We start from the raw sequence: 23,601 nt of genomic DNA, 5'->3' as shown, positions 1-23,601 counted from the left end.
CATCTGATCCTATTATTATCTCCTTAGATCACCAAAAAGATTTGGCCGCATCCAGTTGCAGATCACACAGCACCGTATAGAACTGTCGCCTTTCGATCCTCAATCTCAACCGTTGGGTGGTTCTTACCAAACAGATTAAATAAATGTTTAACCTCCCACCCACATACAGCCATCCTCTAATCTGCATGATTCCATTTGCCACGTGGATACAGGGTCCCACTTAACTATTTCTCTTAGTTTTTTAACTTTTACCTCAACTTTCTATTCTAAAAACCAAATCAGAGGACAGAGTCGACAGGACGTTCATTGCCTTTCTTTTTATTTTAGTCTCAAAAGTTGGGTCATTTGGTGTGGGCCTCTAAAAAATGATAAGTCAACTCATGATTTTTTTTCTTTTGAATAAATTTATTTCCAAGAAATTTGAATTTTTTCTTTGAAAGTGGGCAATTACTCCCCCAATATGTAAAGCTTGGGTCGTCTTCTTCATTGCATTTAAGGATATATTACAGTCTTTTTCACTGCAACAAGCAACTTCCACTATTGAGTGTTGACAGCTTTTATAATTTCTTTCCTCCAACTTACTTTAGAATGGATGATACCCAAAATTATTGTTGACTATTTTTTTAAAAATAATTAATATAATGGGAACTCTTTTTGAACTTCAGAAAGGTTATAGCAAAATGTTGGCCCAAATAAACATTTGATCCATAAATAAATTTTGCTCCATTTACCAAAAATATATATACTTAGCCATTAAAAAAATTTAAATCTCGGGTTAAAAGTTTTTGAGGAAAGGAAACTAAACTCCAAAGTTAAAAAGAGTATCATATGACTACAGTAGTCCTCCCCGAATAAGCTTTAACTGCACATTAAAATTTTAAAATATGTGCGGCAGAACGGCACCGTTTGACTTAGCGATTTGCAGATTTAAATCTTGATATATTATTATGTAGTACGAGATAAAATAAACTAGGAATTTGACAGTCAATGCTCGCAAGAAGTGAAGCAAAAAACAGGCCTTATTTGTTTGGTAGCTGTTGTCTGCAGCATCCCTATTTTGAAACTCTTCTCCATTTCACACACTCTCATCCATCTCCCTATAAAATCCAAACCTACCCATTTCTAGCTTCTTCACTTACTCCCTTCTCCATCAGGTAACAGCACTGTCTCCGCTCCCTCTCTCTCATCATAATTTCGGCTTCCTCTCCCGTCGTAATGTCTTATTCTCTTTCTTTTGTTGTTTCTGTTGTTGGGTTTCTCAGATAGAGAGAAGAAGAAGAAGAAGAAAGTGAAATGGCGGTCAGTTCTAGAGGGAAAATGACAGAGTTCGGGGGAATTGTTTCAAGGAAGTGGAATGATAGAGAAATAAGCCCAGAAAGAAACAAAGTCTGGATTGAACCCAAGCCTCACAACAACAAGTCTTCCCTCACTGAAAGAAAGGTTTCTGTTGTTTATTATTTGTCTAGGAGTGGTCAGCTTGAACAACCTCATTTCATGGAAGTTCCTCTCTCTTCTAATGATGGACTTTATCTCAAAGGTATGACAATTAACCCTTCCCATTGCACTTCTCTTTCTGGGTTTTGTCTTATGGTGAAGAAAAGAACATCTAGATCTTTTTTTTTTCTCTACTTTCTTTGTTTCTATCTCTGTTGTTTGGTTTCTCAGACAATTAAGTGTTCAAAATTTTGAATTTACGTTCACGTTCCAAGAAATGCCTTTTGCAAATTGGTTTTACCTAGCCATAGCTGCTGCCTGCTGCAGCTGACAAAAAGCGAATTTTCTGTTTTCCCTTTAAGAGAAAAATATATTAAAAAGTGCTCTTTTTTCCGGGAAAAGAGAAAGAAAAGAATTAAGTTTAAAATTTCAAAAGCTTTTTATTTTTACTTTTGATCGGATGCTGAGAAAGTACCTTGTTTTCCTATATTCCTTACAATTTTCAAAATCTTTTTCTTCAGATGTAATCAACCGCCTAAACCTCCTTCGAGGCAAAGGCATGGCTAGTCTATACTCTTGGTCTTCCAAACGGTAAAACGCTCGCTCATTCCCAACCATTTGATCAGATTACTATTTCCTTTCACTGTCTGATATTAATAGTCCTGCTTTGATTGTTAAAACTCAGGAGCTACAAAAACGGATTCGTTTGGCACGACTTAGCAGAAAACGATTTCATTTACCCGTCTCATGGCCAAGAATACATTCTCAAAGGATCGGAGATTCTCGACCACACGATCAACTCTCAAGCACTTGACATAACGTCGGCTTCTTTTCGATTACCAAAACCGGCGGAGTCTCAGAAGTCAGAGAACGAGCATGATTTTCCGTCAATAAGACGGCGGAGGAATCAGTCTTGGAGTTCCATTGATCTCCATGAGTACAAAGTTTACAAGTCTGAGTCGAGACCCGAATCAATCGGGAGAATCGCTGCTGATGCGTCGACTCAGACTGATGATAAGAGGAGAAGAAGAAAAGCGTTGGTTAAGGAACCGGAAATCGAAGAGCTAGAAAGTACTGAAAGTCAAAGTCAAGAGTTGGAGCTGAATCATACTACGGAGCTGAGTAGGGAAGAGATTTCACCTCCACCGTCGGATTCAAGCCCGGAGACATTGGAATCCTTAATGAAAGCTGATGGACGGTTGAGATTGGGCAACGGTGGTGGTAGTAACGAAGATAGCTTGAACCGTACGGCTGAGGGTTGCCCAAGTGGGAGGATTAAGGCGTCGTCCGTTTTGATGCAGTTGGTATCGTGCGGTTCGATGTCGTTTAAGGATTGTGGAGCCAGCTCAGAGAAGGATGAAGGGTTCTCGTTCATTGGACATTACAAATCGAGGTTACCACGCGGGGCAGGGAATTGTAGCCAGGTGGGAAAAGAAGCAGGGATTGAGAGGGAAACGGGGAGCTTCTCAAGGGTAAGCTTGGAAGATAAAGAGTATTTTAGTGGTAGCTTGATTGAGACCAAGAAAGAGGAGATCCCTAACTTGAAGAGATCTTCTTCTTACAATGCTGATAGGTAATCCCCAAAATTTATTTGTGAAGCATTTTAATTACCAATTACGTTTTAAGTTTACTTTCATTGCTGCTTAAAATCTTATATTTGATGTATAATTAACTAAATAATAACTATATTCTTTACCTCCTTATAAAAACAGTAAAACTAATTTATCTTGTATTTCGAATGTAATGCCAAGGAATCTAAGTAATTAAACTCTTGATTTAGACATAAACCCAATACTAATCTCATGAAAGGACTGAAGTGAAGAAGCACTGATGATGGTACAATGAGTAAATAGGTTTGAAGCTTTAGTTGAATAATGAACTGTTCCGTACCTGCAATGCAAGGAATGCCTCGCCTTTCAAGGGATTTCAAGTTAGATTATTGGTTCTATTTCTGAATATCTGACCCTGCGGGCCTGTTTTATGTATTGAATGTAAAATTCGTACGGGTTTTGCCCGAAAGGCCAGCTTTTGTTACACATATGTAACTAAATACTCTTCATTTGTTTAAAAGTCTTTGTATTCAATGCTCGACATGTATTCAAATATGAGTGCGTGTGATGTTTTGAATTAGATGAAAAATCTTTGGAATTTTGAATATAGGACCTATGCTTGACTTTGGATAACACAGCTGTCATGTATGTGTATGTCTTCCATGGCTATACTTTTGTTTTGGAATCAGCTGTATGTCTTAAGGAAGGACAGATTATATACGAAGCTGGCCATTGACATTAATGATCCGTAATCGAATCCCAGGAGGTCCTGGAATTTAAATCTTGCGGTTGGGTTTTAATGTAATGAAACATATTGGACAAATGATTTGACTACATTAATACTAACTTTGAAGGAATGACCAGGTAGATAAACACAATTTCTGTTGAGAGTTTTAAGCTTAAATTCTTATTAGATGCTTGATCTGGTTCTGCTTTGTTTGTTGGTCTTTTAATTGGGTTAATTTGGGAACATTTTAATCAGCAGGAGCTCGCAGTTGCAGCTGGCTGGAAAGGAGATGGACGGAGTGCGTACAAAGTGCATACCGAGGAAGCCGAGAACTTAGTGATGGAAGAAAAAAGTCAACACCGTCGCATGACACCAATTAAAGTAGAAGCTATAATTGAAAGACGCGCTGTCTAGATCTGAATTACTTATGTGAATTGTAGTAATTTGTAGTTTCGTAACTAAACAGTGAGAACTGTTGGGAATAGCAATGGCAAATTATTTATAGAGCAAGCTGCTTAGCGGACGGTTTGCCTTCGCAATGATAGGAAGCGCAGGGTTGGGTGATTGGTGCCTTGGTTTTTGTGGGAGTCTATGTCTTGTTGTCGGTGCACGGGCGATAACCTCTAGTTGTGATATGTCCTTTTTGACACTAATTTAGTTCGACTCTGAATTAAAACATAGGAAATGGAATTTCATCTAGGTCTTATCGTCTGCTTTGGGCATTGGTGTCACTGTTGGAAAGATGAGTGTTCTTCATGGCGATTGGAGATGTGAAAAATTCACTAATCTCTACCAAGAAAGTTGCAACATTTACTTTGCTAATTTTTTACTAACAATTTGGAATAGGAGTAATTTTTGATACATTGGTAATGTAGAAGTCTGTATTTTTAGTTAATTAGATGGTATGTCATTAAAAATTAGGTTATTCTTAAAAAGTTTTGATGATGTGTTATCATTTAATTTATTAATGGTGTGTAAACCATATATAGATCACCCATTAAGATAACTAAAACTTCCAAATGAAAGCTTTTACTTGGGTGAAATACAAGTAAAGTGAAATAGAGTTAGGTTGGAGTTTCATTTTTAAAGATTGAATTTAAATTGAGATAAAATTGATTTATATGCTTAACTTCACTTATAACTCTAGTTTACACTTGACGCCCTATGCCTGATGGTTCCATATTTGAAGAGTGGGGGGCGCGGTATTGGTTGAGCAAAATGCCCTTGTTAGCTAAGCAGCCAATAAAGCCAAGATGAATTGTTGGACTTTCCTTTCTATTTAGACAAGTTTAAAGCCCAGTTTCAACAGTTTCAGTCAACTAGTAGCTAGTACTGTACAATATTAATTTCCCAAAGGGCCTAAGAGGCGCATTGCTTCCTTCCGCCAAACTTTACTTACATGATGAAATCCCTGGGAACGTAAGATATATATGATGTGACCAAAAACAGAACTGAAATTATTAAACTTTCCTTATTGCAAAGCAATAAATTGCAGTTTTGTTATGCAGAAAATCTGGCTGCTTTTCCACCAAAAGAAAAATCTTCATTAAAACTCCACAACCCGCTATCCTATAGGAATTTAAACATATATATATTAATAGGCAAAGAATATTAACATTCGATTTCCTAACCTCTTATAAAGACGAATTCAAACATATGAACTTTGTATGTACAATTATAAAATATGTAATACTTGATTTTTATTTTTTTAAAATAATATGATCACATAAGTAGAAAATTTTGAAGAAGAAACTGAAGTTTTAGTTTGCCAAAAATTGTGATGATTGTTGCAAATAGATTAAGATGATTGGTAGTAGTAAGCAAATAAACTTCTTTCATTGCGTGTTAAATCAGCTTTGTTTTTGTTAAACCATATGCATAATGACCAAATTAGCCACGAAGAGCTACCTTCGGATTCTGACCATTTACAACTGAATTTCACCTCATTTACCATTTCATGAACCAAATTAGACCAGATGGCGTTTTAGTCATTTTAATTGCAAAATTGACCTTCCAATTCATATATCATCCCATATATATACATTAGTACACTAAGGCATGTTAAAAATTTGTTTTTTTTTATATATATTTATATAAATATATACTCTTTAATTTGAGAGAATCTCACTAAAAGCTCTACGCAAAGCCCTCCCTTTTTCTTCCCAGGGAAAAAAATCTGAACATGTTTCAGTAGGTTTTTGTGAAGAATAGAAGATTGTGTCTATTCGCATGTCGATGTCGTTTGTTTTGTGTTGGCACATTGTCTAAAAACAACACACTTTGAAACTTCTTTACTTGCCTGTAGATTTTCTCATCAGGTAACACATGAACAACTATCTACCTTCTCCTTTTCTTTTCCTTCCTTATTTCAACGAAGCTACCATTGAACACAAAGCTGTTTTGTTCCTTTCTTTGTGTAGTTATTGCATATTAGTTGCCACTATTCCTTTCAGGATCCTATTGTTTATGTTTGTCTCATGGTTTGTGATATATGTATTGGTGGTGTTTATAATTAATGGGTTTTGTTCTTTTTGATGAATTGTAACATAGTTATCGTAATTCTTGTTTTGCTGGAGTTAGCGGGTTTTGTTTTTGGATTCAATTGAGTGTCTTTTTTAGGCTGATGGGTCCTGTAAGAGGGTTAAAGAAAAGAAGAAAGGTAGAGAAGAAACCTGTAGAAAATGCCTCTGCTTCTTCTGAGATGGAACGGTCTGTTGATTGGTGGGATGCGCTTTCCAAGAGGATGAATGGTATGTTTTCTTTTAACAGTTTTACTGTGTCTGACTCTTGAACATTTTCTTTTTCCTGTTTTTATTCTTTATTTTGAACTGTTTTTTTTGGTTACCTTGTATTGGTATTTGCTTTAGTTGGTCATTCATGGCATTGCCGATATATAAACTTAATAGTTGACAAGTTTTCAAGTCATGGCTGGAGACAAATTTGACTGGCTTTACAATTTATATCGTTTTCTATTTATATATGAATGCATAGGAAATACATTTAGGACCATGTATGCAGGATCCCTAATCTGACTTTCAAGTGGTTCTGTTAACCTAACACTCTTTTTTGTTTATGTTATTAAATGGGGAAGAAGATTGGTTTCGTTGTTAACAGATAGCTAATGAAGTTGACAAACTGATTCTCATCTTACATTTGAAGTTTGTGATTGGATTTACTTTGAGGAAAGCTTTAAGTTATTAATGGAGACTCTGCAAGTGAGAAATGGAGTTGTAAATAAAAGGGACTTGTTATTAGTTCTTTCTAGATGACTTTTATTGTTTGTGAAAGCAGATTGTAGATAACTTGACTATACATTTGTAATAGCCAATGTAGGCGAAACAAACAATCTTTTTTCTTATTCTTCTTCCTCGTCCTTTTTATTGATTTATCTTAATTCTTTATCCTTTCATCTTGAAGATTCTTCTCTTTTGGTTTATGTTAAATGCTTTATCCATTGGTCTTTTTGAATATTGTTCTTGTTCTGCCAGAAACATGCCATCTACAGAATGCGTGGTCTTTCCATTTCTTGAAATATTATCTTTCACATATATGTAGTCCTTACTTGTACAGTCATTACATGTTTTGATTGAAAATGCTACAGAGCAAGTAAATCCAGAATAATAAGATCTTTAACATGAAAGGCTATTGATAAGATCAATCAAGTTATTTACCAGGTTATTAGGCAGGAATTAATTCCCTTCATATTCTGCATTCATGAGTTCAACCTGCAACGCCTTTTATCATTCAAAATAACAAGGGTTTCAACTGGTCAAACTATCGCTTAATGTGTTCTGATAAATATGTCACTTCTTGATGAGAAATTTCTTGTGTTCAGAGCATTGAATTCTTCCTATTTTTTATTACTCTTTGTCCATGTATCTGTTTCCCTTGTTTTCTTTGATTTGTCTTCTCAGTGCTGGCTTCTATATGCTGGTTTAATATCTTGTGATTCTTGTCGTTTTACATTAAAATTCAACACACCATGCAAGGGCACATTAGTTTTAGTTACCTGGAAAATGTTAAAGAAATGGGTGATGATTACTTTGAACATGTTAAAAGAATGGCTGGTAATCCTATGTTTCACTTACCAGCAAGTTCCATAGGTTGAAATTTTTTATTTCTCCCATTTTCAATCTATACACAGATGATATTTTTTCATAACATTTGTTTTTAGCTACAGTTCACAATTCAGTAGATTACATTGACTAGTGTCACTTAAAAAACAATAGGATTTGTCAATGAGGAGAGATTAAGAAAGAAGACATAAGATAAGAGTTAAAGAGCTTGACGCAGGTCAGTAGAAACTAAGCTTTGATTGGAAAAGTAATTGCCAATTAAGCTAATGTGTATGCTCTAACCAATCCAAATAGTCCTCTAATCAAATTCATGATGTTGGTTGCCCTTGTTCCATGAGCCTTCTTTTCTTGGCTCTACCCGGATAAGACGAAGAGGACCGCTTTGAATTTAGTTACTTATCTTCCTTTTTCTTTCTCAACAAGATGTGAGTTGTCTTTACGATGATGAGTAATAGGAGAATGGAGTCATCTTGTTTAATCAAAGCTTCTGCATTGGTATTAGCAGTCTGTCACATTGGTTCCTACCAGTCCCAACTGTAATTGTTGCAAACTAGATTCAACAGACGCTGTCATGCTTCAACTTTATGTGCATCATTTACCTATTTAATGTTCCAGTTATAAACAATTATGCATGTCTACTCTATATTTTCAATTCCTATGGCTGAACATTGTTTAATGAAATGAGACTAAGAAGGTTATATTTTTCTCGTTGATACAGTAATCCTGATAATTGAAATAATGTTCCATAGATACTAGTGAAATCCCATAGATCATCTACTCCAAGTCTCAACCCTATTGACTCATGCTATTTGCAGGTCTTCAATCGCCATCTAAAGGTCTGGACAAGTTCAAATCAGTTTTCAAAATTTCCAGAAAAACTTTCAGCTACATATGTTCGCTCGTGATGGAAGACATGATGGCTAAGCCAGGAAATTTCACATTTTCAAATGGAAAACCTTTGTCTTTTGAAGATCAAGTAGCTGTAGCTTTGAGAAGGCTAAGCTCTGGTGAATCACTAGTGACAATTGGTGATCTGTTCGGGCTGCATCGCTCTACTGTCTCGCAATTGACCTGGCGCTTTATAGAGGCCATGGAAGAAAGGGGTCTTCACCACTTGCATTGGCCTTCCACTGACGCAGAAATGACGGAAATAAAGTCCAAATTTGAAAAGATTCAAGGACTTCCCAATTGCTGTGGTGTGATTGACACTACTCATGTTACGATGTGTTTGCCTTCGTCAGACCCTGAAAGTAAGGTGTGGCTCGATCATGAGAAGAATCATAGCATGGTCCTGCAGGCAATTGTGGACCCTGAAATGAGGTTCAGGGACATCGTTACCGGTTGGCCAGGTAAGATCGACGACTGGCTGGTGTTTCAGAGTTCAAATTTCTATAAACTGTGTGATAAAGGAGAGAGATTGAATGGCAAAAAAGTTGAGGTGTCTAAAGGATCAGAAATAAGGGAATACATAATCGGAGACTTAGGCTATCCTTTGTTACCGTATCTTGTTATACCATACAAGGGGAAAGAGCTACCAGAGATTAACACCGAGTTCAATAAAAGACATTCGGCGACTCGGCTGGTGGCACGCAGGGCCTTGGCAAGGCTGAAAGAAATGTGGAAGATCATCCGAGGGGTGATGTGGAGACCTGACAAACATAAGTTGCCCAGGATCATCCTGGTTTGCTGCTTGCTTCACAATATTGTTATTGACTTGGAAGATGATGATGTGCAGGATGAAATGCCTTTGTCTCATGACCATGATTCGGGTTACCGACAACGGATTTGCGAATCTTTTGACATTGAAGGTGTCCACCTGAGAGATAAACTTTCTGTCTACTTGTCTGGGAAATTACCACCTTAAATTACTTTACCATTTCTGATTCCTGATCGGTAGTTTATTGACATAGAAAAAGGTTTAAAATAGGATCTTTGGCAGACAATCATTTGATTGAAGTTGGTTTTCTTTTTGTTTGTTCGATTTAAATTTGTAAAAGGTAACACAATCAAGTGCATTTTTGAAGCAGGCAGGCTCCTCAATTATAAAGGGAAGACGGGAAATTTTAGATCGCTCATGGAACGAAATAGGCATGCTTGCTCAATTATACTGGAACTATCCAATCCACCCTTTTTTACTTGTGACTTGCAAAACAAGTTAAACGACTGAATATCAGTGTTTCTCTTCTAGATTGTTAAGCGTGTTTTCCTTTGCAAGCCCTTTATCTTAAGCCATTATCAAACTAAAAAGAAAACAAAAGAAATCTCACTGACACACACAAACCAAAGCCTTCAGACTAGGGATCATCATTTTGGTTGCAAAATAATCACAATCTGGCTAAGAGAATATACAAAATGAACACAAAGCTATTATATATATTTGAACATCACGAAAGTAACATATTAACTTCTTGCACAAGCACTGTAAGAAACCTAAAATAAAATATACGTCTGAGAATTAAGAAGAGAAGACTCCTATTGAGTTGTGTCCGACAACTTTTAGCATGCTCACCGGTGACAAAATATGTTGAAGCTATTCCACATCTTAAATTTTATACCTCATGTACAATACTTACTTTTAGTCGTAACCTATTCGAATCTTTAGCTCGGTAGAAAAATGTGTTTAAACACACTTAAACTCACGTTTTTTGGTTATTGAAATAATAAATTTACCTATTGAGCTCAAACTCAATTGGCTATTTTCTCTGTCTCAATCTTGTTATATTTTGGCTTTTAATTATAAAAAATGTTTGATATTATTTTTTATTTTTAAATTTTTTAATGAATTAAAATTTAAGATAATATATTTTAAAGACTTACAATGAAATAAATTTTATATTATTTAATTAACTAAATAATTTATATAAAAAAAATTCAGAAATTTCTACTGTGACTGACTGGGACTTACAAACACCAGTTCTCACCTTACCTAATAGTTAATAAAACAACTGTCAAAGCTTTATTGGCGGCTGTAGTGGACTTTACCATATTTAAACCATTAAAAACTGGACACGTATCCATAATTCCCTTGAATCCCCACCTTACCACCGCTCGTTCAAGATTCTCTTTCCATAAACAAGCCCAAGGAGAACGAAAGCGACGAAATCCACCCTTCGATGTGGTTAATCACAAACAATCGACAGCAAGATCCATCGCTTGCAAAACACGTGTACGTTAATGATGTAGGTAACTGTGTCGTGTGATAAAGCAGTTGTAGTCTAACATTTCTGATAATTCTTTTTCACGAGGAAAGATCCGGTGCTCCTCACTCACAAAGCAACAATTAACTCTCTCTCCCCCTCGTTCTGTTCGCCGGTAAATTCATCATAAAATCCTCGCTTTTTTCCGGTGGCAAAGCAAGGTAAGGATCTTCGAAAATTGAAGGAAATGGAACACTTTTTCTTTAAATTTATTTTTAGGGTTTTTCTATTTCATCAGTTTTATGAAGTTTTTTCTTTTTATCCATTTCATTATCTGGGTTTCTACGAAAACTCTATGGATGTTATTTTCTTTTAACGAAAAATTTCAGGGGAAGCTTTGAATTAGGGTGATCTAAGCAGAGATTATATGCTTTGATTGAGAATTAGAGGAGGAGAAGAAGAAGAAAAGGGAAGTGTATCATCTCCAGTTGAAGTAGTGGGAAGCTGGAAAGAAATGGTATATCATTTTATCTTCTTTTATGACAAAAAACGGATGGTTATTATTTATTTTCCATTTTATTATCGGCTAAATTTGTCAAATATTTGAATTTTTTTAACTTAATGAAGTGTGTATGTTTAGCCGATTTATTCTTTTCTGATCTTTAGTAAGTATATGTAAATAAACTTTTTAAAATTATACTAGCAGTGCCAATTCAATAGATTTTATATACAATTAGTTTCGCTTTTGCTTTTGCTTTAGAATGATTAAAATGCAACCTTTTTGTTAATGTGAGAAGTGATTTAGTTTGTGTGTTTTCCCAACCCTTAACCATGCTTTGTTGGTTAATGGATCATTGAAGTGTTACAAATAAGCAACTTCTGAGTGATTGTTTCTGGCAGTCTTTTCAGAATAAGAGTTTTTGGATGGCAAAGGGTCCTCCACATGTGTCTGATGGAGATGCAGCATTCGATAATCCTTCAAGAATCGAACCCAAGCGATCACATGGTTGGTTTGTTGATGCTGATTCGCAGCTGTTCCCTAACAAGAAGCAAGCTGTACAAGCTGCAAACAACAAATCAAGTTCAGGAATTTCTAATTCAAATGTTCCGCCTTGGGAAAATGTTTCCAGTTTTCAGTCTGTTCCTAGCCATTTTATTGATCGGTTGTTTGGTTCCGAATCTGAAAGGTCTGTCAGTTTCACTGAAAGGAACATATCTCCCATAGAAGCAGATAACATGAGACGAAAAAGCATTGAAGATCATTTTGGTGAAGATGCATCTTTTGGTTTGTCAATATCTCCTTCAATTGAAGATCCTGAAACATGCTTTAATTATGGTGGAATTAGGAAAGTTAAGGTCAATCAAGTTAAGGACTCCGATTCCGGTATGCATGATCCAAAGGAACTTAGTTTTAGTAGGGAAAGTAACAGTGAGATGTCTAATATTGAGGCGTATAATGGGGAAAATGAAAATAGTTTTATTTCAATGGGGCATAGCTACGATAAGCGGTGTGATAATGTTGCAGTAATGAGTCATACCTATAACAGGGATGATATGCGTATCACCACTCCTGCCTACAGTAAGGATAATGAAATTCCAATATCAATGGCCAACAGTTATGTTAAAGAGGATGCCAATATTCTTTCTTTCGGTGGCTTTCATGAAGAACATGAGATTATCCCTGTGGGCAGGCCTCTTGGTAGCTTTGACCCATCATACTGTCAATCTGCCAATCCAACACTGGAAGACGGTTCTGGAAAACAGCTGGACGCATCAGCTGCTGGTTCCATTCCAAGTGCAACTCAAACTGCTAAACTAAGATCTGAATCTGCTGCAAGGACTAAGCCAGAGTTCAAATCATCAAAGAAAGATGCCCCAAACAGCTTCCCTTCAAATGTCAGAAGTTTGATATCGACTGGTATGCTTGATGGTGTACCTGTGAAGTACGTATCCTTGTCACGGGAGGTAACTGGATAGTTCTTTTTTCCTGCTCTATTTAAGTTGCAATTGCTTTCTACCTTACTGTTTTATCCCTGTATGTAATAAGGAGCTTTGTGGAGTTATAAAAGGTTCTGGCTATCTTTGCGGGTGTCAATCATGTAACTTTTCCAAGGTGAGCCATCCTATAGTTTCAAAATTGGTGAGCTCAACTTTTTGCTTTCTCATCTATGATTTATATGATTGTGCTTTAGGTGCTGAATGCATATGAGTTTGAGCGCCATGCTGGTTGCAAAACCAAGCATCCGAACAATCACATTTACTTTGAGAATGGAAAGACCATCTATCAAATAGTACAAGAACTGAGGAGCACACCTGAGAGCCTGTTGTTCGATACAATTCAAACCGTTTTTGGTGCACCGATTAATCAGAAATCTTTTCGCATTTGGAAAGGTAAATAAGATTTTATGTAGCTGTCTCATAAAAAATAAAAAAGATTTGATTTTGTGATTGTATGAGCATGAAAGAATTTCTGCTGCCTTAAGAAGACTCAGGTTGCAGTGCTGACTCTCTTTTTAACTTCCCACCTTTCCAGAATCATTTCAAGCAGCAACTCGCGAACTTCAGCGCATTTATGGGAAAGAAGAATTAAATCTATAGGTTGTTATTCTCCAAACAGGGCCTTCTCAACATGTAAGATAAAGCAACAATCTCTTTGGTGAATCATCATGTGCATAGAAAAATAAACTAATTTAAGACTAGTGTATTTTATGAGAGTGTTTGGGTAGACATGTAAGTGTAAAAAAGAATGCGAGTGGAGCTTAGCTGCTCATGTATTTAGGTTTTACGTATATGGTGTTATTGGGATTGCATCATATCAGTTTCTCTGCCTAATTTAGAGTAACTGAATCTAAGAGAGAAAATTTAAGTTGTATGGAAGTAACGATTCGGCCGAATTTATTCTGCTTAGTTTTCAAGACTCCTTGCTTCCAGTGGTAAGATTAGGCGGGCATTTATAACTAAACGGAGATGGAGAAATTATGGGTTAGTAATATAAAGAAACCACTTCCATTTTCCATTTCCTTCCCTACCAACAAATGAACTAGTCTTGCAAGCAGTCAGAACTTAGGCTTCCTGACATGAAGGAGCCGAGAGAAGGGGAGAAACAGAAGGTTATGTTCTTCACATGACACAAACAATTGTAAAGAAAAACACTACATCTTCACACCCTAAAACAAGTTATAAAGAATGCCAATAAGAAAATACAGGCACTCATCATCCAGTAACCATAATTAGTTTTCTCTTTCCCCTCCATTTTTTGAAGAAAAGTAGTTTTTAACATCCAACACGTGCCCCACCATGTTTGAACTCCCTTAGGTTGAACCACAGCAAGCCGGTCTTTGTGCAGCTTGACCACCCCCAGCTGCCTGGTCAGGTTTATTGATCTTAATTGTTGAAGGCTACAACAATACAAAAATTCACAATCACATTGCAGAATAGGCATGATTTCTAATTATATGATGCTCAGTTGTGTAATTTTTATTCAAGATAAGGCCGGCCATGTGAATTACCTCAGCCTTTGAGTCAGTATCGACGAGTCTTTGCTTTATGTCCCTTGCTATTGAAAAGAAAACTTCCTCCACATTTAGGTTAGTCTTTGCACTCTGCATGACAATTTGTTTTCAGTATTTAGCATCTCCAATTCAACTAGCAACCACAATCAACAAGCATCACTTACTGTTTCGAAAATTTGATTCCATACTCGTCCGCAAGAGCTTGTCCCTTTGAGGTTGGCACGGCCTTAAAAAGAGAAAAATGTAGACTAAGATCAGAAAATAGATGCATCCATTTAACAATATGCAAAGCGAGAAATGGGGAAAGAGGAGGGGGATGATATTTGTGCTTTTGTATCAAAAAAAATGTGATTAACAGGTTGAATATCACTTCCATTCCTCAGTCCCCAAATCAGGAGACTTGGGAATGAGGACTATGCAAAAAGTGCACAGATCCAGAAACACACTTTGGCTTAGCAAAGACATCTACTAAAATCTTATGGAGAAAAGAAGTATACCCTTTTGCTTTCATCCATGTCTGCCTTGTTTCCGACCAATATCTTGTTAACATTATCTGATGCATGCTGTTCAATGTTGCGAATCCAATTCCTAATATCTGCAAGGAGAGAGGCTCTCTGTAAGAGATTTAACATAAAAAACCAAGTACTAGAACAACCAAAAGAAGAGCAAAGCCTAAGTATTTAGCTCACTAATAAAAGACCACCAAATTTGCAAATTTGAATAGAATAAGTTGAAATGTAAGGTCAAACAATTAACTAAACTAAAACAAGAGAATAAAGGATTTACTGTTGAAGGAGGATTCATCCGTGACATCATAGACCAGCAAGATGCCCATGGCTCCACGATAGTAAGCTGTTGAAAAGATTGGAGCGAAAAATTAGGCATCAACAGAAACCATTTGCAGGAATGCAAAATATGGAATATACATATATAGATCAATGTTAGACAAGTAGCCTAAGATTTAGGTTACCAAAAATCTCGTTAATACTTAATAAGAACATTATTCCATAAGAAAACAAATTGAAAATTTTGAGAGATATGCCCAGACCAGGAAGCAGCATGCCACACAACCATGGTAAACCTCCAATAAAGTTAGATTAAGACCAAAATGCGTCCCACTCCAGGCAGTAAGCATACGACATAGCATTATCATTGTGTATCATACACTGATTTTTAAACCCAAATCTTAAATCCTGAACTCTTGACTTGTTAATCTGGTCTAGTAGGATCACGACATTGACTAATAGGCGGCATTTCTGGTTCCTCAAATTTTCCTGTAGCATGTGTAGTGTAGGACCTTTACTTGAACTAGCTTCTAGGCTTCTTAAACAGGTCGTTCCTGCTCACACATTCAGCTATGGTTTGTGGCAGCAGACCACAGCCTTTAAGATATCCTTCTCCCCTGAAAAACACAGCTTCTTCCCACTCCCCAGCTTGTTATCAGGAACATGTTTTCCAACAAGACTAACGCAACTCTTGTCTCCCCAACTTAGAAAACATGGAATGTTTTCAGCTAAATTGATAGACTGGAAATCTCCATGGTAGATGATGGCAGTGCAATGATTCAACCATATCATTTTCCTCGTACAAGTAATATGACCATCTCGGTAAGATTGAAACGAAAGAAATATGCTAACTAAAACACTCACCAGTTGTGATTGTCCTGAACCGCTCCTGCCCAGCTGTATCCCAAATTTGGAGCTTTATCCGTTTGCCATCAAGCTCAATGGTTCTTATCTTAAAATCAATACTGCAAGTGGATTAATCACGTTGAGAAAGTCATTCATTTAGATAAAATAAGCTAGACAAAGGGTTCCATTTCAAATTACGCACCCAATGGTGGTGATAAAGCTGGTCGTAAAGGAACCATCTGAGAACCGTAAAAGTAGGCAACTCTTACCAACACCTACAGATGTAAATAACATTAGATATGAAGGTCCTAGCAAGCCTTGAATGCATATCAGAGTATCAAAGTTCTACTTTATAAATGCATCTAAATTTCAAAATAAGGGAAACACATTTCATGAAAAAAGAAAATTATTTTGAGGCAAAATCTAGAAATCAGATTAATTATAAAGAAATTATGAAATCATCAAAACCATTAACTTCAAATAACCAAGTTTTATCGAAATTAAAATACATAGATCTAACTGCTGCTCCTACCTAATCATATACAGCAAAACCGAAAGTCAATAAACCAATAACTACAGAAAAAAAAAATTGCTTCTTCGACATTCTATAACTCGGAAAATCTAAAACTTAGCCCAAGGAAACTCATCGAAAGAGATTTGGAGAAACAAAACTGAGAGACACGGAATACATTAAAACGTGAGCTAAATCTAGTTAAACGATAAATTGTTTCGAGAAAAATGCATGGAAAAATAAATCTAAGAGAGCGGAGAAAGATAGGAGAATTCGAAGATCAGTTCGGTTTTAAGGAAAACGAGAGATTAAATTGGAAGAAAAAAGAAAGTAGTTGTAGAGATCAACGTACCACTGTCGCCGATCAATAGAAGCTTAATAAGGTAATCGTAATCAGCTCTAGCTCTTGCTGGTGGAGCAGCCATCGAAATCCTGCAAACAAAAAAAAAAGAATCTGAATCAATAGTTCACATTTCTACACTGGAATCCACGTAATTAAATTAACAAACTGATGGAAGTCGAAGATAAAACAAGAAAAGTACCAGATCGGATATTGAAAAAGAAAATCAAGAAAAAAAAAGAGAAGTTTCCAAAAAAGGTCAAATCTTAAAGACCATGGTAACAAAATTCAAGTTCTTTTCTGTTTGGCTGGTTTCTTATACTGATTTCTTCTATTTTTTGAAAAAATATAAAAATAAAAAGCCAAGGAAAAACATTTTATTACCCGCAAAATAGATCTTCTCCGAGGAAGATGGATAGCTAAAATCCGCAGTGTCCGCTTTCCCTTCTTCCTTTTCGTACCTTTTTTTTCCCAACTTTTCTTTTCGTTGTATGCGCCGATCACCCCTCGCGCATGCTAGCAAATCCACTAATATCAAGGGGAAGAGAAGGTGTGAAAAGACTCTTGTTTTGATGATTTCCTTTATAAAGCAGTGAAATTAATTAATTAACTAATAATCTAAGCAGTTTCCCTGACAAACCAAGTAACAGGCGCGTGGCAAATGCGTTTTGACATTCTGGTAATTTCTACGTGGCTTATCCTTATTGCTGGATGGCTGGTGTGGGCCATAGGAAACTAGAACTGAAGAAGTGAGCTGGTATCCTAATCATCCTTAGCCTTTAAATACTTAAATTAATTAATAACTTGCAGCTGGGTTTAGAGCAAAAGATCCAGTGTTTCGATTCATAATAATACTACACTGCACCGCAATCAATCAATCGCAGAATGATCGACGGTAATGGAAAAAGATGGGGTTGCCCTTTGATAAATGGATGTGGGAACCAAGTCAAGCTGTCCAGTTGGGTTGGACCAAGTTCCTCCCAATTTTCTGCCTTCCTTGTTAAGTAAAAAACAATAACATTGTCTTCAATTGTGTCTGTCTCGTGCTTGAATTCATGGTAAAGTTGGATTCAATAGTTGACTTCAATTATTAAATGTTTTTATCGAGTCGAATGTTAGCTTTTACTGGATCAAATTTGGGGGGATACGTTTGGGATTTAGAGAAGATTTTGTCTAAAACAATTTTACGTATAACATATTTATGGTGACAATTTTTTGTGTTTTACTAACAAGACATGAATTGCGTTGTTCTGTCCCAATGATCAGAACTTTATACAAACTGACAGCTAATATATGTAAGGTGTAGTCTTTTTTTATGCCTGCCTGGATCCTGCGAATGGAGACCATCTTGGCAAATAAAAAAGATGGCAATGATTGAGTATATTTAATACTCCAATTACCATTATTAGATTCAAATTCAATCATTAATTCCAACCCATTGCTTGTTAGTTGAATTATTCTCAAATGATTATGTTAAATAGCCTAGTATTAGGTATATAAGTTTAGATTATCTCATAATCGAATTCTAATTTTATATTAATATATATCCTCTTCCTAAAATGGTCATTCTCATACGAAAGTGTAGAGAGTCCAGAGAAGAATGACATGGCATAATGCAATAGAAAGTAGAAAAATCAAAAGCCGCTAATTCCTAGAATTTCTGGTTTGTAACAAGCCACCACATTCCCCCATTATAATCATATTAAAACAAACTAAAGTTTAAAGGAATATAATATATAATAACATATGATGGGCTAGAATGTTAATGCTTGAAGCATATGCTTGGAAGATTCTTTTCCCACACACCAGAAGAATTTCCTTTAAAGCATACAAACCCATCCTTTACTCTTTCTCTTTCAGAGACCATTCATTGCCTCAATCTTCAACTGCAATTTCTTCACATGTTTGAGGTCGACGGTGACGGCAGCATCAAAGGTGACGATGAGGATGGAGATATATCGTGATCGCTGAATAGTAGCTGTTCAATCAGTTGGGCAACTGAAGACTCTTTTGGCAGTTCATCAAGAATGGGGATCATTGTGGCTCAAGCCAAGCGTATAAATGACTGAAGAATAGTTAAGTTATTTTCAGCATTTGCCTGTACTATTTAGTATTTATGCCTGAACTTGAGCTTTCAGAAATGAAAGTGAAAACATTAGTGGTTGAAACTAATATTATTAGAGCTCTTTTTGCACCTTAATTCTACCGGAAATTATGTTTTATATTTCATATCAAGGTTGATTATTCAAAAGCCGCAAAAGCATAATTATAGATAATTTAGTACTGCTATCGAACAAATATTATAACCGAAACTCATTTCGAAATGACAAATTATCCCTACGTAAAATCATTATTATTGTCCTCAATTGAAAGGCATATTCAAGAATCCTATAAATGGATTTTTAGGAAATGGCTTCCTAAGTTTCAACCAATTGTCATTACGGGAGAATATCATTAGAAAATAAGAATACACGCGTAATCAAAAGATTTCCCAAGACTATTGCAATCATGGAATGAGTCAATCATCCACATTCTTCCATTTCATCAAGAACTTCAGTTATTGGGAAGTAAAAGAAGTAAAAGGTTATGTATATATTTTCAAATGAATGATTTGAACATCCATTGCTTCCAATAACTGATTGCAAAGTTAAGTCGTAAAAGTGCATCTCAGCATGTCGAGTCTTGACCAAATGAGGCTGTAGTATATTCCAAGGTTGGTAGTTCACCCAAAAAAGTCGTACATGAGCATTAGGAGGACCTTTTCCTAGTACAAGGAGACAGCGAAAGACACACCTCTGCCTCTGGTGTACTAATTCTGGTGCTGCGTAGCCAATTGCATATAGCAAACCAACAGTTCGGAATCTCAAACATCATAACCAAAACATAAAAAGTATAATCCCCAAATATACAAAATTAGATTTGCATAAACACTGATTGACAAGAAGTGCCAATTCCAAGATTAAGAGAAATCAAAAATTAAAATCTCAGAAACTTGGTCTCAATAGAAGAAACCAAGTACTTCACCAACATTCTTTCTCTTTGCTTCTTCATGGTCCATAATGCCAGCCGATGTGGTTAGTACAATATATCCGAACTGCAGTGAGAATGCATGTAAATGGCATAGGTTAGCGCTCCCATTTTCGATTGGTTAAACCTTCCATTAGCAAATACAAGACATACCACAATAATGATTTCTTAACCTCGGCAAATACTACTTCATGCAGAGAACAAACACCAAAAGTTTCTAAGCAAACCTGTCTTGAAGGAAGCAGCCTGGCGGTCCAATCCTCGATCTCTTTGACTCCAACATCAAAACGAGGACTGATCACCCCACACTAATTCAGTCTCCCGTTCAGTTCAACCACAATTTTGCTAGCTCTGTGATCGTCAACATACTCAAACTCTCCAATATAACCTGCAATGGCAATCGCATTTTCATCTTTACCAAAGATAAAAGTTTTAACTAAAAAATGGCGGAGAGAATAGGGAACAAACCATGCTTCTGCATGACCAAAAAGAACTTGATGATAACTTTGGAGGAAGGCCGGATCATGACCTGTCGTTTTCTCCTCTTCTCTGCATTGTACATGCTCTTGAGTGCATCATTCAAAACACTGACTCTCACCATCCTTTCCAAAATACAGGCTGCTGCGGATTTTACAGTGAATGACAAATAAGCATTTAAAGTTCTCTCTTTTTTTAAAAAAAAAAAAAAAGAGTCTAAACAAAAGCAAATAGAAAGCAGATGATTCTTGTAAGTTACATGCATTATCTTGTAGCGAACACTAATTCCCCACAGTCATATATCTCCGTCCCACTCTCTTATTCAAACAGACTTGAAAATTACCATTACCATTACCATTCCAATCAAAACCCAACTTTTCTCTCGAATATTACAATTAATCTTAGCCGGTTTTTATGCTAACATATAGGCAAGCAAAAGAAACAAAGCAACAACTGTTTTGGAACATAGAAAAACAATCGATTCCTAACTTGCTCAAAATACTAAAAAAACCTTTCAGTTTCATTTTGTTTTGTACAAATTACAAAAGACAGAGATGAATAACTAAACCAAGTCAATTACGATAATTTAATTCCAGAAAGTGCCTATCTGATTTCAATTGAAGAAATAAATAAATAAGTAGAGCATAAAATTCATAACAAGGATGAAATTTAAAGAGCTAACTTGATATAGTTTACCTGAAAGCAAAATTAGCGGCCGCGTCTGTGTTCTGAGTGAGGATACAGAAAAGAAGGCGAGCTAAGGTTTTGGCATGGTTTATAAGTGACAGCGGTTATGTATTTCTAGGGCTGGTGATTTAAAGTTGGCAGTTACGGGAACATCCAGCTCCAGCTGCTGGACTGACACAACCATGATAAGATAGCCCAATAAGTTGATGGTATAATGATTTATTTAGTCTTCTAAACTTAAAAAAAAAAATCATTTTAATCTTTTATTTAATTTTTCATTTTTTTTATCTTTTTAATTTTTTTTTGTAAAATCACTCTAACATAGATAAAAAAGAAAACAAATATTAACTTTACTGACATAGACTTACACATAGATTACCATGTCAACAATTAATTAATTTTTAATATATATTTTTATAAAAATTATAATATCTTTTTACAAAAAATTTAAATAGTTTTAATCTCTCTATGTTTCTTGAATTTTAAAAAATTATTTGATGTTACATCTACATATAAGTTTTTGTCAAGAAAATTAACATTTGTTAACTTTTCTATATATTTTAGAGTGGTTTGCATCAATTAAATTAAAAAGTGTTTATGAATTGAGCTTTTAAACTTAAATTTTCAATCGTGAATAAATCTTATTCAACCAGTTTTGCTATTTAAAAATAATGAAAATTGTATATTGATATTTATATTCTTTTGTAATGAATTTTAGATATAAATAAGAGTATATTATTCTATAAATAATGAATCCAACTATTTGAAAGCTCGATGAGTCAGGCTTTAGCTTGGACCTATAATTTTTTTTTTTTAATTTGGAGCTCCACTCGAGTTTAAATACATTTAATTAGACTGATTGGTGTGGCAATTTTCTTTTATTTTTCTTATAAATAATATATAATTATCTAATTATTAAAAAGTTCTTTTTGCTACCTAACTATAAAAAATTATAAAATGATCATCCAATTATTCAATTTTTTCTTTCTTGGTCACCAACCGTTAAATGGCCAATAAAAAGATGATGTAATAACTTTCTAATCAGCATAATAGAAACTTTAATTTTCAACATACATACATCATGTCAATTAAATCATGATTCTAAAATATATAACCCTTAATGTTTACACATTGTGTATTTTGGTCTTCTTTTTTTAAATTTTTCTTTTCTTTATAATCCTTTCACTTACAAAGCTAAAAAAAATAAAAATCTATTGACTAAATTTGATTGGAAATATACCAAAAATGTAAACACCAAAAAAATCCAAGATAATAATTGTCATATTTTCTCATTACTTTAAATTTAACTCTCGATGTCACAAATAAAAAGTGAAACTATAAAAAAAAATTAACACAATGTGCAAATGTTGATCATTAATTTTTTTGGAATCAATACTTAAATTGTCATGATTATTAATGTTGATGATTAAAGTTGTTATTATACCAATTTTAAAAGTTGCCGAGTTATTTTTCCATTAGTAATTTAATGTGTGGTGACCAAAAAATAAAAATTTGAATAGTTGGGTGACCAAAAAAAAAGCCTAGTTAGATAATTATTTTGTAACTTTTTATAGTTGAGTGAGAAAAAAATAAATCTATTAATAGTTTAGTTATTACCAATGTAGGTTACCATTGTTTCTTTTCTCCAAGGATGTTGAGTTGATGCGGTGTCATCTTATTCTCGATGTAACATAATTCTATGAAAATAAATTTACATTCTTTGAAACTTTTATTTTTTAAAACAAAATTTAAGCTTTGTTAAATACATTTCTGGTGAGGTGAATGGAGTAACAAATAAAATTGATAAATTGGCATATGGTGATTCCTTGAACTTGGTGATTATTAATGATATATGTTGAGTTGGTAATGTTGTTTGAGAATGATGGTACAAGTAATTGAGTTGATGTGGTGTCATCTTGCCCCCGGTGTAACGTAATTCTATGATTAATTTATTCACTAAATTTGATTGAGAATATACCAAAAATGAAAAGACAAAAAAATTAAAGATGATAATTTTTATATTTTTTTATTTTAAAATTAACCCTCAATGTCACAAATAAAAAAGTAAACTGTAAAAAAAATTTAAATTGCACAACGTGTTGATGATTAATTTATTTGGAATCAATATTAACTTGACATGATTATAAATATTGTCAGTTAAAGTTATTATTATAACAATTTTAAAAGTTGTCGAGTTATTTTTCCATTAGTAATTTAACGGGTGGTGACCAAAAAAACAAAGCCAACTAGTTAAATGATTATTTTATAATTTTCATAGTTGAATAATGAAATATAGTTTACCCTTATTTTTCTCTTCAAGAACGTAGAGTGGTCCCAACATAACGCCATTCTATAAAAATAAATTTACAATCTTTAAAACTTTTATTTTTTAAAATAAAATTTAAGTTTTATTAAATACATTTATGATGAGGTGAATGAAGTAATAATTAAAATTCTGAATTGGTATATGGTGATTACTTGAACTTAGTTAT

General features: G+C 34.8%; 4 protein-coding genes and 1 pseudogene across 8 annotated transcripts; 3 read left to right on the top strand and 2 right to left on the bottom strand.

The window, feature by feature from the left end:
• Positions 1-888: 888 nt before the first annotated feature.
• LOC107959085 (protein SOSEKI 2) lies at positions 889-4,410 on the top strand. Of its 3 annotated transcripts, none has more exons than XM_016895061.2 (5): positions 889-1,154; positions 1,263-1,537; positions 1,956-2,025; positions 2,120-3,007; positions 3,970-4,410. In XM_016895061.2, exons 2-5 carry the CDS (start codon positions 1,294-1,296, stop codon positions 4,046-4,048), a joined length of 1,281 nt encoding a protein of 426 aa, XP_016750550.2. In that variant the 5' UTR covers positions 889-1,154; positions 1,263-1,293; the 3' UTR covers positions 4,049-4,410. The 3 variants fall into 3 exon arrangements, with proteins under 3 accessions (XP_016750550.2, XP_016750549.2, XP_016750551.2); XM_016895060.2 differs by having other exon boundaries at positions 957-1,154; positions 3,967-4,410; XM_016895062.2 differs by lacking the exon at positions 3,970-4,410 and adding an exon at positions 3,215-3,564 and having other exon boundaries at positions 977-1,154.
• A 1,389-nt stretch (positions 4,411-5,799) lies between these two features.
• Positions 5,800-9,857, top strand: LOC107959086 (protein ALP1-like). 2 transcript variants are annotated; one of them, XM_016895063.2, is made up of 3 exons: positions 5,800-6,029; positions 6,331-6,461; positions 8,603-9,857. In XM_016895063.2, the coding sequence occupies exons 2-3, from the start codon at positions 6,335-6,337 to the stop codon at positions 9,649-9,651; spliced, it is 1,176 nt and encodes a 391-aa protein (XP_016750552.2). In that variant the 5' UTR covers positions 5,800-6,029; positions 6,331-6,334; the 3' UTR covers positions 9,652-9,857. The 2 variants fall into 2 exon arrangements, with proteins under 2 accessions (XP_016750552.2, XP_016750553.2); XM_016895064.2 differs by having other exon boundaries at positions 5,802-6,029; positions 6,292-6,461.
• A 1,077-nt stretch (positions 9,858-10,934) lies between these two features.
• LOC107959087 (uncharacterized) lies at positions 10,935-13,818 on the top strand. Of its 2 annotated transcripts, XM_041113224.1 has the most exons (7): positions 10,935-10,953; positions 11,038-11,145; positions 11,314-11,441; positions 11,825-12,889; positions 12,972-13,037; positions 13,117-13,315; positions 13,458-13,818. In XM_041113224.1, exons 3-7 carry the CDS (start codon positions 11,439-11,441, stop codon positions 13,520-13,522), a joined length of 1,398 nt encoding a protein of 465 aa, XP_040969158.1. In that variant the 5' UTR covers positions 10,935-10,953; positions 11,038-11,145; positions 11,314-11,438; the 3' UTR covers positions 13,523-13,818. The 2 variants fall into 2 exon arrangements, with proteins under 2 accessions (XP_040969158.1, XP_016750554.2); XM_016895065.2 differs by lacking the exon at positions 10,935-10,953 and having other exon boundaries at positions 11,001-11,145.
• Positions 13,819-13,916: 98 nt separating this feature from the next.
• On the bottom strand, positions 13,917-17,669 carry LOC107959088 (ras-related protein RABE1c). The gene is given in 9 exon segments (XM_041113225.1): positions 13,917-14,322; positions 14,434-14,526; positions 14,597-14,662; positions 14,934-15,031; positions 15,223-15,288; positions 16,086-16,186; positions 16,270-16,342; positions 16,931-17,010; positions 17,303-17,669. Coding segments are annotated over 8 exon segments (657 nt in total). The 5' UTR covers positions 17,004-17,010; positions 17,303-17,669; the 3' UTR covers positions 13,917-14,235.
• A 1,103-nt stretch (positions 17,670-18,772) lies between these two features.
• LOC107959090 (40S ribosomal protein S15a-1-like) lies at positions 18,773-21,304 on the bottom strand (annotated as a pseudogene).
• Between the last annotated feature and the right edge of the window lie 2,297 nt (positions 21,305-23,601).

This window comes from Gossypium hirsutum, chromosome A05 (assembly GCF_007990345.1).
Source record: "Gossypium hirsutum isolate 1008001.06 chromosome A05, Gossypium_hirsutum_v2.1, whole genome shotgun sequence".
NCBI classification, from domain to species: domain Eukaryota; kingdom Viridiplantae; phylum Streptophyta; class Magnoliopsida; order Malvales; family Malvaceae; genus Gossypium; species Gossypium hirsutum.
Note: the sequence above shows the minus strand (reverse complement) of the source record. Positions and strands in the feature narration are given on the sequence as shown.